General features: G+C 40.5%; 1 protein-coding gene and 1 pseudogene across 3 annotated transcripts in view; both read right to left on the reverse strand.

The window, feature by feature from the left end:
* Positions 1 to 12,224, reverse strand: part of DNAJA3 (DnaJ heat shock protein family (Hsp40) member A3) — a 60,177-nt gene that overhangs the window by 14,101 nt on the left and 33,852 nt on the right. For all 3 annotated transcript variants that reach the window (XM_077141943.1, XM_077141941.1, XM_077141942.1), the window contains exons 6-7: positions 4,721 to 4,868; positions 3,527 to 3,591 (exon numbers count right to left, since the gene is read on the reverse strand). In XM_077141943.1, the coding sequence (XP_076998058.1) occupies positions 3,527 to 3,591; positions 4,721 to 4,868 (213 nt within the window). The remainder of the gene's footprint in view (positions 1 to 3,526; positions 3,592 to 4,720; positions 4,869 to 12,224) is intronic.
* On the reverse strand, positions 15 to 2,862 carry LOC143667583 (peptidyl-prolyl cis-trans isomerase-like 1 pseudogene; annotated as a pseudogene).

The following is a 12,224-nucleotide window of genomic DNA, read 5'->3' on the forward strand; positions in this document are numbered from 1 at the left end:
AGCCAAAAGGAGACGATGAGCACTGACCAGAGAAGATGCTGAGACCCAGCTGCTTCTGAGCACCAGCCCCCTCACCCCGCTGCTCAGCCCGACTAGCTTTACACCTCCTTCCACGCTTAGGCGTGGGACTGGGTGAAAGCAGTGTACTTTCACCAAGTGAAAGGTTAACCTCTGAGTCCCAGTTGCACTTTATATACTGCAATGGCAAAAATGCCCTGGTTCTTGCAGATCAAGCTGCTCAGTTGTAAAGGAAAATAAAAAAGGAACATTGGCTTTTTAAACACACAAAAAAGTCTTTCTTATTTATTATACCTACTAAATTACTTATTTTTACTAGAAAGTACAGAGAGATACAGACTAATTAATGCATTTACAAAGGCAAAAGGTTTGTTTTCCAGAGAGTCATACGATACAAACTGCTTTCAAGGCAGACTGGCAGTACTGGAACTAATCTGATTTTTTTTTTTTTTAACCATCAGTGGTATTTTATTTTGGAAGTTTCTATGTATTACATATGTATTAACTTTGGTCTTATTCCTAACCCTCTTAAAGAAAAGAAAAAAGGAAAAGAAAAAAAAGGAAGATTAAAAAAAATAGCATACAGAAATCTCTTATCTAGTTTCTCTAAAATCTTAAGTTAAAAAAATCTAAGTGATGCCTTTCTTTTTTATGAGAACATGGCTTTTTAAGAAGAATTCAGCCTATACTTGTGCTTACTACAGATTTCCACTCCTTCTTGGGAATAAAATGGTCACTGCTTCTGCTATCTTTTAATAAACTCATTTCTCGATTGTTACACGTTATCATTCCCCACTTGACACCTTCTTAGAAATTTGATTGTTGGATGTGTTTTTCATCTGGCAAAAATTCAATGTGGCTTTCCGTGGGATGCCTGAGTATTAGAGACAGCAGTGTTGATGCTCTGGTTTTGAGGGAAAATAGGGGAGAGATGCAAACTTCCCCTGGAAGAGCAAATGTAGGAGACTGAAATAGGGTGTGCAGAGTTAACAAGGCTGGCAGACACTACTTGGTTTTGGATTCTGTGGCTGTCAGCCACCAAAGATTGCCTCAATATAAATCTCCCCAGGAAGAAGTTTGGTTAAATACCACACGGAGAGAAAGATCCTGCTGCATTCTGTTCCAAGTGGATCAAAGTGGACATGCACCAGAAGGAGTAGTGTAGATCATTTGCAGTTAGCAGTAACTTGTGCATGAACTTGTATGTGCTGATGTAGGCACGGGGAGAAGAGAAAAGTTGTATTTTGTTAAAATGTACTTTCATTTCTAACTCACCCAGCTTCCTTAGTTCTGTGATTTGCAAGGCCAAAAGGACATTTAGAATTAGGTGTAGTTCCAAGTCACCTGGCAGCTGGTTCACGGGGCCATCTCAGATGACCCAAAGATCTGTTCAAGAGGACAGCAAGTCTACCCAGAAGGGTAGGCCTTGATGATCTTCACATCATCCACTGGGCGGTCCTGGGAGTTTGTTTCTACCATTCCCACTCGATTCACCATTCCTATGCCCTGGCACACCCAGCCAAAAATGGTGTGTTTGCCGTCAAGCCACTGGGTGGGGGCCAGGGTCACAAAGAACTGGCTGCCATTGGTGTCTGGCCCTGCATTAGCCACTGCGAGAATTCCAGCCCCTGTGAATTACAAGTCTGGATGAAGTTCATCTTCAAACTGCTTGCCGTATATGGATGCACCACCTCGACCTGTCCCTGTTGGGTCGCCTCCCCGGATCATGAAATCTTTGATGATTCTGTGGAATTTCGTGCCATTGTAGTAACCTCGACGAGCCAACTCAGCAAAGTTCTTACAGGTCTTTGGAGCATGCTTCCAGTACAGCTCCAGCACAATGATCCCCATGCTGGTCTCCAAGTAGACGCTGGGCGGCTGCCAAGAGTCAGGGGGAATCGCCGCCATGGCGAAGCCGGAGGAATCCTTCCTTCCTAATCTGATTTTATAAGTACGATCTTTCGTCTTGAGGACATTTTGTCTTAAGGACTTTTTTTTGTCTCAAAGACATTCTTTGCCCTCCAGTGATTTCTTCTCTTTTTTTTCCCCCTATTAATAGGAACAAAATCTGAATTCTCCCCCAAACTTTATATAGACTGGCTTCCAGCTTTCTGCCTTCACCCTTTAATTTCTAAGTCTAGAAGATTCGTCCTTTATATTACTTTTGTCTTTATTTTTTATGTAGGTGAAAGGCTTCACCTACATAAAAAAGGTAAACTAAGTAGTATGCAATTGCTATGTAGCCAGAATCCAGTTTAAGTAATAAAATATTCTAAAAGTAGTCAAAGGTTCCTCGGTGCAACCCTCGGTACCTCTCCCCATCACCCTCCAGTTAACCTCGCTCCTGAACTTAGCATTTCTCATTCCTACAAGTATCTTTTTACTGATACTACATATTGTATATTTCTAAGTAATATCATAATACCATTTTGCATGTTTTACAACTTTTCTAAAAGGCATCCTATTACCTAAATCCTCTTGCAATCTGATGATTTTCACTTGTCCTCTGTAAATGAGATGTCTCTGTATCGATACCCATGGCCCAGGTTCACTTGTTTTGACTGTGTGTGGTGAGGCACGGATGCCAGCTCAGCTCACTGCACCAGCCTCTTGTTAAGGGACAGGTGGCTGGTGTCCAGTTTGCTGTCAGATACAAGGCTGCCCTTCACACCCCTGAACCATCACCTGGTGCCCATGTATGGGCTTTTCTCAGTATAGATCTTGCAGTGACTGCTGGCATAAGGTGTAACCTTCTTTAATGTTTTCGTCATCTTAGAAAACCAAGTACATAGTACAGCACCTGACAGCACTTACTCTTCTTACCAACAATTGGTTACACTAAAAAAAAAAAAACCCACAAGGAAATGTTTTATATATATTTATATGTCCTATTTCCAACTTGTCTTTTTTTAAATTTTTATTAATAAAACCAATACATACAATATGAACATTCTTTTTTCTTTCATCACATAGTTATATATTCATCATCATGATCACTTCTTAGAACATTTGCATCAATTCAGAAAAAGAAATAAAAAGAAAACAGAAAAAAAATCATACACACCATACCCCTTACCCCTCCCCCTCATTGATCACTAGCATTTCAATCCACTAAATTTATTTTAATATTTGATTTGATCCCCTATTATTTATTTATTTTTAATCCATGTTTTACACATCTGTCCATAAGGCAGATAAAAGGAGCATCAGACACAAGGTTTTCACAATCACACAGTCACACTGCGAAAGCTATATCATTATACAACCATCTTTAAGAAACCAACTTGTAAGTCACGAGGAAGCTTTGTTCTCCCCATGCCTAGGATAAAGCCTTGTTGTAACACATTTAATAACCACATTAAGGTGTACATTGCTCCCCTTAGCAATCCAAATGGAAAGACAGGTTCCTGTAAAGCTACTCTCTCACTTTGAGAAGCCTCAGTCACATCCTCTCAGAAGGAGGAAGGGCCCTAACAGGAGCTGGAGCTGTGCACAGCGGAGTACCTACCCTGAATGTAATGAAAATTTCTCTCTTTCCTACAGGCATCCTGACAGTCTGGCCATCCTCCACTCCTATAAGAAAAAAAATTCAATAGAGAACAATTATTTTTGGACCTCTCAAGCAAGGCGTTTCCTACCCCAAGATCCATTTACAACCCATGGGCTTCCTTGCTCATTCCTGTTTCTTTATTGAGGAATAACACAATTATCAAAATGGCAGCAAGTATAACTTTCTGAAGATGCAACATTTGGTAATGGATAACCAAGCAAGAGTACCTTCCCTTTATTCAAATTTACTGAACACCTGCCTCGTGCCAGACCTACCCAAAGCCCCAGGGAATTTACAGTATAGTTAGGGAGACAGATATTAATCAAACGAAAACACTAATAAATGCGTAATTGCAAATGAAGACATGTTCTTAGAAAGAAAACAGAAAAGCATAGACTCCATATCTAAAGAGGAGAGGGGAGGGTTTGAGAAGGCTTCCCCGAGGAAGTGATACTTTGGCTGGGATCTCCAGCATGAACAGAGTTGACCCTGAAAAGAAGGCAGAAAGGCAGTTTCAGGCACAGGGAATAGCATGTGCAAAGGCTCATTTTGAGAGACTGCAGGGACCGTTCACGGATCTAAAAGCAAACCAGCAAGTCTGCAGGGCAGGCAACAAGGGGAAGAATAGTAAGTGAGAGGCTGGAGGGGCAAGCATGGCCAGAGAAGGGAGCAGAGGGCTTTCATCTTCATAGGAGGAGCAACAGGAAGTCACTGAAGGGTCTTAAACAGGGCGGATGACAAGATCAGACAGCTTGTGAAATGACCACCCTGGGAAGCAAAGATGGGTGGGTTCACAGGCTGCTCAGGGGAAGAGGAAGGTGGTGTGGACCAGGGGTGGTGTATACCAGGGATGATGCTGGCCTTTGTCAACTGAAGATGGGGTGTGATGGAGGATAGTAAACCGTCTGGAGAGGAGCTCCCTTACGTGTGTGAGCAGCATTGGCCCATCCAGTCTCTTTCCCCCAATAATACCCTTAAAGCACAGATTTTACAGACAAATGGTTGAAAGAGAAAATGCAATGAGGTTCTTTTTCCTCCTCACTCCAAGGCACCAGGACCGCAGCACAGCTTTCACCAGCAAATAAAGCACAGGCAGACAAGGACCCCAGCTCCACCAGCTTCACTGCATGTGGCACGAGCCTGAGAACCCACCGGCAGGCACTGGTATCATCACTTTCTTCTTCTGCTTGGCCTGTCCTGTCCCTCTGCAGATCACACAGGGAGATGTGATGATGGAGCCTCGGCCGCCACATCGCCGACATGTGGAACGCATCACAAAAGGGCCTGTATTTATGGTTTCCTAATGAAAAGGAGATAAAACATGGTACCCTTAAGTGCTCAGGTAAATTCCAAGGGCCATGGAGCCAGGACCACAAGGTATAGGAGAGAAATGTTTCATAAATGGTTTGTTCTTCACATGCAGATGCACTAAAAAGCATTGCCTAAAAACAGGAATGCAGGTGCTCAAATTGATAATCTAATCTTGTAGTACACATCTACATCTGAATTCCAAATCAACAAGTTGATTACGTGAGACTGACAAATGAGGTACCGCCTGTATAGAAGTAGCTAAAACCCCTGGGAGCTGAGCAAATACATTTTAAAAAGATTATTGCCCCTCTAATCACAAAAGTGATGGTTGGGAAAACAGAAAAATGAAGAGGAAAATGACAACTGAATGCATTCCCACCATCCAGGGCCTCAATGCTGGTCACTGGTTGTTCTGGTTTGAAAGGATGTATGAACCCTAGAAAAGCCATGTTTTAATCGAAATCCCATTTCATAAAGGCAGAATAATCCCTATTCAATACTGTATGTTTGAATCTGTAATTAGATCATGCCCCTGGAGATGTATCCCAATCAAGAGTGGCTGTTAAACTGGATTAGGGGAGATGTGTCCCCACCCATTTAGGTGGGTCTTGATTAGTTTCTGAAGTCCTATAAAAGAGGAAACATTGGGCGGGCCATGGTGGCTCAGCAGGTAAGAGTGCTTGCTTGCCATGCCCGAGGACCCGGGTTTGATTCCTGGTGCCTGCCCATGTAAAAAAAAAAAAGAGAGGAAACATTTTGGAGAATGAGATTAAGAGAGAGTAGAGAACGATATAGCCATGAGAAGCAGAGTCCACCAGCCAGCGACCTTTGGAGATGAAGAAGGAAAATGCCTCCCAGGGAGCTTCATGAAACCGGAAGTTGGGAGAAGAAGATTGCAGATGATGCCATGTCTGCCATGTGACCTTCCAGATGAGAGAGGAACCCTCACCATGTTCACCATGTGCCTTTCCAGATGACAGAGAAACTGTGACTGTGCTCGCCATGTGCCTTCTCACTTGCGAGAGAAACACTGAACTTCACTGGCCTTCTTGAACCAAGGTATCTTTTCCTGGATGCCTTTGATTGGACATTTCTATAGACTTGTTGCAATTGGGACATTTTCTTGGCCTTAGAACTGTAAATTAGCATCTGATTAAATTCCCCTGTTTGGAAGCCATTCTGTTTCTGGTGTATTGCATTCCGGCAGCTAGTAAGCTAGAACACTGGCCCTTGGACGTGCTCCTCCTGCTCTCTGGAGAGGCCCAGGCCACTCTGTCTCCATAGGGCCATATGGACAGAAAAGGAACCTGCAGGGGTTTAACATATCCCCTGACCACCACCACCCTACCCTCAATCACAGGTACTGGGAAACAGTGAAACAGGCAGCTCTACTCTCAGGCATTATCCAGTGCCCTGGCCTATCCCTCCTTCCCACCTCCACTCCCAAGTCTGTCCCTCCTAAGCAAGCTGTCCAAGGCATCAAACAGCTGCGGTTCAAAGGGACTCAGGCTAGCCACACAGTTGCTCTGGTGAAAATGGATGGGAACAAGAAGACCAGATAAGGCTGTGAGGCTAAAGGCAACTCGAATTAAATTGCTTTCAAGTTGACAGGTAAGAACAGAGCTGAGGTAATTTTTTTTTTTTTTTGGCTTTTAACAAGGGGAATTTAATGAGTTGCTAGTTTACAGTTCTAAGGCTGAGAAAATGTCCCAATTAAAACAAGTCTATAGAAATGTCCAATCAAAGGCATCCAGGGAAAGATACCTTGGTTCAAGAAGGCCAATGAAGTTCAGGGTTTCTCTCTCAAGTTGAGAAGGCACATGGCAAACACAGTCAGGGCTTCTCTCTCAGCTGGAGCGCACATGGGGAACACGGTGTCATCTGCTAGCTTTCTCTCCTGGCTTCTGGTTTCATGAAGATCCCCGGGAGGCGTTTTCCTTCTTCATCTCCAAAGGTTGCTGGCTCGTGGACTCTCTGCATCTCATGGCTACATCGTTCTGCTCTCTCTGAATCTGTGAGGTACTTTTTTACTAAAATTCCTCCTATCTGGAATATCTTCTCCTTTATTCTCTCCAATCTATATTCCCCAGCCCACCCTGCCATCCTTCAGAGCTGGCAAGTCCCTATGATTTGTGGCCACTCCCATCAACCTCTCAACTGGCATGTGGAAACTGATTATCTTTTTATATAATGTCTTTAGATTTTTTTTTTTTGGTAAATTGTCAATACCATCTTATTATAGCAAATCAAAGAATACAGAGATATGTAAAGAAAATGTTATTAATATCTCCTCGCCCTGACTCCTGAGGTAACCAATGACAATAGTTAATAGTTTGGGGTATTTTTTTGCACAACTTTCTTTTCTTTTTGTAAACAAGAGCCTTTTTAAAAAAACTGTAAATTTTATAATCAAATTATATTATACACACTAGTGTGTAACTTGCTTTTCTTTTTATCTTAATGATATATCATGAAAGTTCCTACAGGCCAACAAAATCAGATTTAATTTTTGACTGTAACATTTAACTTTTTCTTCAATGTTGGGGGAAAAAAATCCCTGCACATATATCCTTCTGTTTTGATGCCTTTATTTTAATAAGATAGCTTCCCAAAGTTAGAATTGCTGAGTCACATAATTATTATATTTAAAAACACACATGTATTATATTTATTTGAAAAAGTAATTTGTGCACATGGTACAAATTCAAAAGTGAAAAACGGGTGTACAGTAAAGGCAAGAATTGCCTCCCTGCCCCAGGCCTAATTGTCCAAGTACCTTCCCTGGAGACACAGCTACTGTGAGAGTCTTGTACATATTTCCAGCCCTCATCTGCGCATCTAACTGGATAAGCCAAGAGAGCACACTATGCACACAGTTCTGCAGCTTTTCATTCTACTTAGAATTAAGCAACTATCCTGGAAACCATTTCATAGCAGTGGACAGAGTTTCCCGTCACACAGATGGACCCTGAAATTTCAGACCCTGCCCAGTCACGGGGCTACTCCAATCCTTGACTGTGCCACCCATGCATGCAACACCCTCGCCCACAAGCAACTTGACACATGGCAACTGGAGAGCACATTCCCACATCCAGAAATGCCAGCTCAAATAGGAAGTGCATTGAAGTGCTCCTAGCCTCTGTGGGCTCCATTCTCTGAGCTTCTGGTTTCCATTTGCCGCAAAAACATTGTTTGGTCATTTGTATTTCCTCTTCTTTTCAGTCTTGACTAGTTTTTCTATCAGACTGTCAGTTTTTTTCTCAATGATCCAAAGGAGCCCTTTACATAAAGGACCACTAATCCTTAATCAAATGTGCTGCAAATATTTTCCCCAGTCTCAAACGTTACATTTTGAGAGAATGGCCTTACTGTCTATCTTTTTTTTAAATTTATTTATTAGTTTAAAAAAATTAACAAATGAACTAAAACATCAACATTTATTCAGTAATTCACAATATCATCACTTAGTTGCATACTCATCATTTCTTAGAACATTTGCATCAATTCAGAAAAAAGAAAGAAAAAGACAACAGAAAAAGAATAAAACGAAAACAGAAGAAAAAAAGATTATACATACCATACCCCGCACCCCTCGCTTTCATTAGCATTTCATACTAAATATATTTAAACATTTGTTCCCATTATTTATTTTTATTCCATATGTTCTACTTGTCTGTTGACAAGATAGATAAAAGGAGCATCAGACACAAGGTTTTCACAATCACACAGTCACATTGTGAAAGCTATATCATTATTCAATCATCCTTAAGAAACATGGCTAGTGGAACACAGCTCTACATTTTCAGGCAGTTCAGTACAGCCTCTCCATTACATCTTGAATAACTAGGTGATATAATGCGTAAGAATAACCTCCAGGATAACCTCTCGACTCTGTTTGGAATCTCTCAGCCACTGTGCCACTTAGTCTCATTTCACTCTTCCCCCTTTTGGTGGAGAAGGTTTTCTCAATCCCTTGATGCTGAGTCTCAGCTCATTCTAGGGTTTTTCTCAATCCCTTGATGCTGAGACTCAGCTCATTCTAGGATTTCTGTCCCATGTTGCCAGGAAGTCCACACTCCTGGGAGTCATGTTCCATGTAGACAGGGGAGGGTGGTGAGATTGCTTATTGTGTTGGCTGGAGAAAGAGGCCACATCTGAGCAACAAAAGAGGTTCCCTTGGGGGTGACTCTTAGGCCTAAATTTTAAGTAGACTTGACCTATCCTTTGTGGGGTTAAGTTTCATATGAACGAACCCCAAGACTGGGGACTCAGATTATAGCTTTGGTTGTTCACACTGCTTGTGAGAATATCAAGAATTCAACTTGGGGAAGTTGAATTTCTCCCCGTTCTCACCATTCCCTGAAGGGGACTTTGCAAATACTTTTCTACTCACTGATCGAATCATTCTGGGATTCATCGGGGCATCACTCTGGAAAAACCAACAAAATCTCATGTCCTACCTGAGATTCCAAGTACTTAAGGTATTCAATCAAACTATTTACATAAGTTATATTAGGAAATGCACTAGTCAAAATATAAATTTGTAACAAACAAACATTTTTTGCTTTAGTCTCACACATAAGGTGAAATTTTAAAAAATTAATTACCATCTATTTTCAGCACATTGCAGTAATGACATTCTTTGTTCCTCATGCAAAAACATTTTTAAAATTTGTACATTTAGTCACTATTATTATACACTCTAGGCATTCCTAGATTAGACCATCTCAATCTTTAACATCTATCTTTGTTTCTGACTTCATTTATGCCCCCAGCCCTCCTCCCTCTATCATTCTCACACGCAGCTTCATTCAGTGTTTTAACATAATTGTATTACAGCAAGGTATTATTGTGCTGTCCATTTCTGAGTTTTTATATTCGGTCCTGTTGTACAATCTGTATTTCTTCAGCTCCAATTATTCAATATCTTACCCTATTTCTATTTCCTGGTGGTCTCTGATATCAACAAAATATTCCAAGTTTATTCACTAATGTCAGTTCATATCAGTGAGACCATACAGTATTTGTCCTTTTGTTTTTGGCTAATCTCACTCAGCATAATGTCCTCAAGGTCCATCCATGTTGTTATATACTTCATAACTTTATTCTGTCTTACAGCTACATAGTATTCCATCGTATGTATATACCACAGTTGGTTTAGCCACTCGTCTGTTAATGGACATTTTGGCTGTTTCCATCTCTTTACAATTGTAAATAATGCTGCTATAAACATTGGTGTGCAAATGTCTGTTTGTGACTTTGCCCTTATGTCCTTTGAGTAGATAGCTAGCAATGGTATTGCTGGGTCATATGGCAACTCTATATTCAGCTTTTTGAGGAACCGCCAAACTGCCTTCCACAGTGGTTGTATCATTTGACATTTCCACCAACAGTGAGTAAGTGTGCCTCTTTCTCCACATCCTCTCCAGCACCTGTCATTTTCTGTTTTGTTGATAATGGCCATTCTGGTAGGTGTGAGATGATATCTCATTGTGGTTTTGATTTGCGTTTCTCTAATGGCCAGGGACGCTGAGCATCTCTTCATGTGCCTTTTGGCCATTTGTATTTCCTCTTCTGAAAAGTGTCTGTTCAAGACACTTTTTGTAACTGTGTACAAAATTACACAATTTTGTGTAATTTTTTCCCATTTTGTAACTGGATTGGCTGTCTTTTTGTTGTTGAGTTGAACAATCTCTTTATAAATTCTGGATACTAGACCTTTATCTGATATGTCATTTCCAAATATTGTCTCCCATTGTGTAGGCTGTCTTTTTACTTTCTTGATGAAGTTCTTTGATGCGCAAAAGTGTTTAATTTTGAGGAGTTTCCATTTATTTATTTCTTGCTTCAGTGCTCTTGCTTTAGGTTTAAGGTCCATAAAACCACCTCCAATTGTAAGATTCATAAGATATCTCCCTACATTTTCTTCTGTTTTATGGTCTTAGACCTAATGTTTAGGTCTTTGATCCATTTTGAGTTAACTTTTGTATAGGGTGTGAGATACGGGTCCTCTTTCATTCTTTTGCATATGGATATCCAGTTCTCTAGGCACCATTTATTGAATAGACTGTTGTGTCCCAGGTGAGCTGGCTTGACTGCCTTATCAAAGATCAATTGTCTATAGATGAGAGGGTTTATATCTGAACACTCTATTCGATTCCATTGGTCAATATATCTATCTTTATGCCAGTACCATGCTGTTTTGACCACTGTAGCTTCATAATATACCTTAAAGTCAGGCAGCGTGAGACCTCCAACTTCATTTTTTTTCCTCAGGATACTTTTAGCTATTTGGGGCACCCTGACCTTCCAGATAAATTTGCTTATTGGTTTTTCTATTTCTGAAAAGTAAGTTGTTGGGATTTTGATTGGTATTGCATTGAATCTGTAAATCAATTTAGGTAGTATTGACATCTTAACTATATTTAGTCTTCCAATCCATGAACATGGTATGCCCTTCCCCCTACTTAGGTCTTCTGTGATTTCTTTTAACAATTTCTTGTAGTTTTCTTTGTATAGGTCTTTTGTATCTGTAGTTAAATTTATTCCTAAATATTTTTTTCTTTTGGTTGCAATTGTAAATGGAATTTGTTTCTTGATTTCCCCCTCAGATTGTTCATTGCTAGTACAGAAACACTACCGATTTTTGAGTGTTGATCTTGTACCCTGCCACTTTGCTGTACTCGTTTATTAGCTCTAGTAATTTTGCTGTGGATTTTTCAGGGTTTTCGACATATAGTATCATATCATCTGCAGACAGTGAGAGTTTTACTTCTTCCTTTCCAGTTCTGATGCCTTGTATTTCTTTTTCTTGTCTGATTGCTCTGGCTAGAACTTCCAACACGATGTTGAATAACAGCGGTGACAGTGGACATCCTTGTCTTGTTCCTGATCTTAGGGGGAAAGTTTTCAGCTTTTCCCCATTGAGGATGCTATTAGCTGTGGGTTTTTCATATATTCCCTTCATCATTTTAACGAAGTTCCCTTCTATTCCTATCCTTTGAAGTGTTTTCAACAGGAAAGGATGCTGAATTTTGTCAAATGCCTTTTCTGCATCAATCGAGATGATCACATGGTTTTTCTGCTTTGATTTATTGATATGGTGTACTACATTAATTGATTTTCTTATGTTGAACCATTCTTGCATACCCTGGGATGAATCGTACTTGGTCATATGGATAATTCTTTTAATGTGTTGCTGGATTCGATTTGCTAGAATTTTGTTGAGGATTTTTGCATCTACATTCATTAGAGAGATTCGTCTGTAGTTTTCTTTTTTTGTAATATCTTTGTCTGGCTTTGGTATGAGGGTGATGTTGGCTTCATAGAATGAATTAGGTAGCTT

Source organism: Tamandua tetradactyla, chromosome 23 (assembly GCF_023851605.1).
Source record: "Tamandua tetradactyla isolate mTamTet1 chromosome 23, mTamTet1.pri, whole genome shotgun sequence".
NCBI lineage: Eukaryota > Metazoa > Chordata > Mammalia > Pilosa > Myrmecophagidae > Tamandua > Tamandua tetradactyla.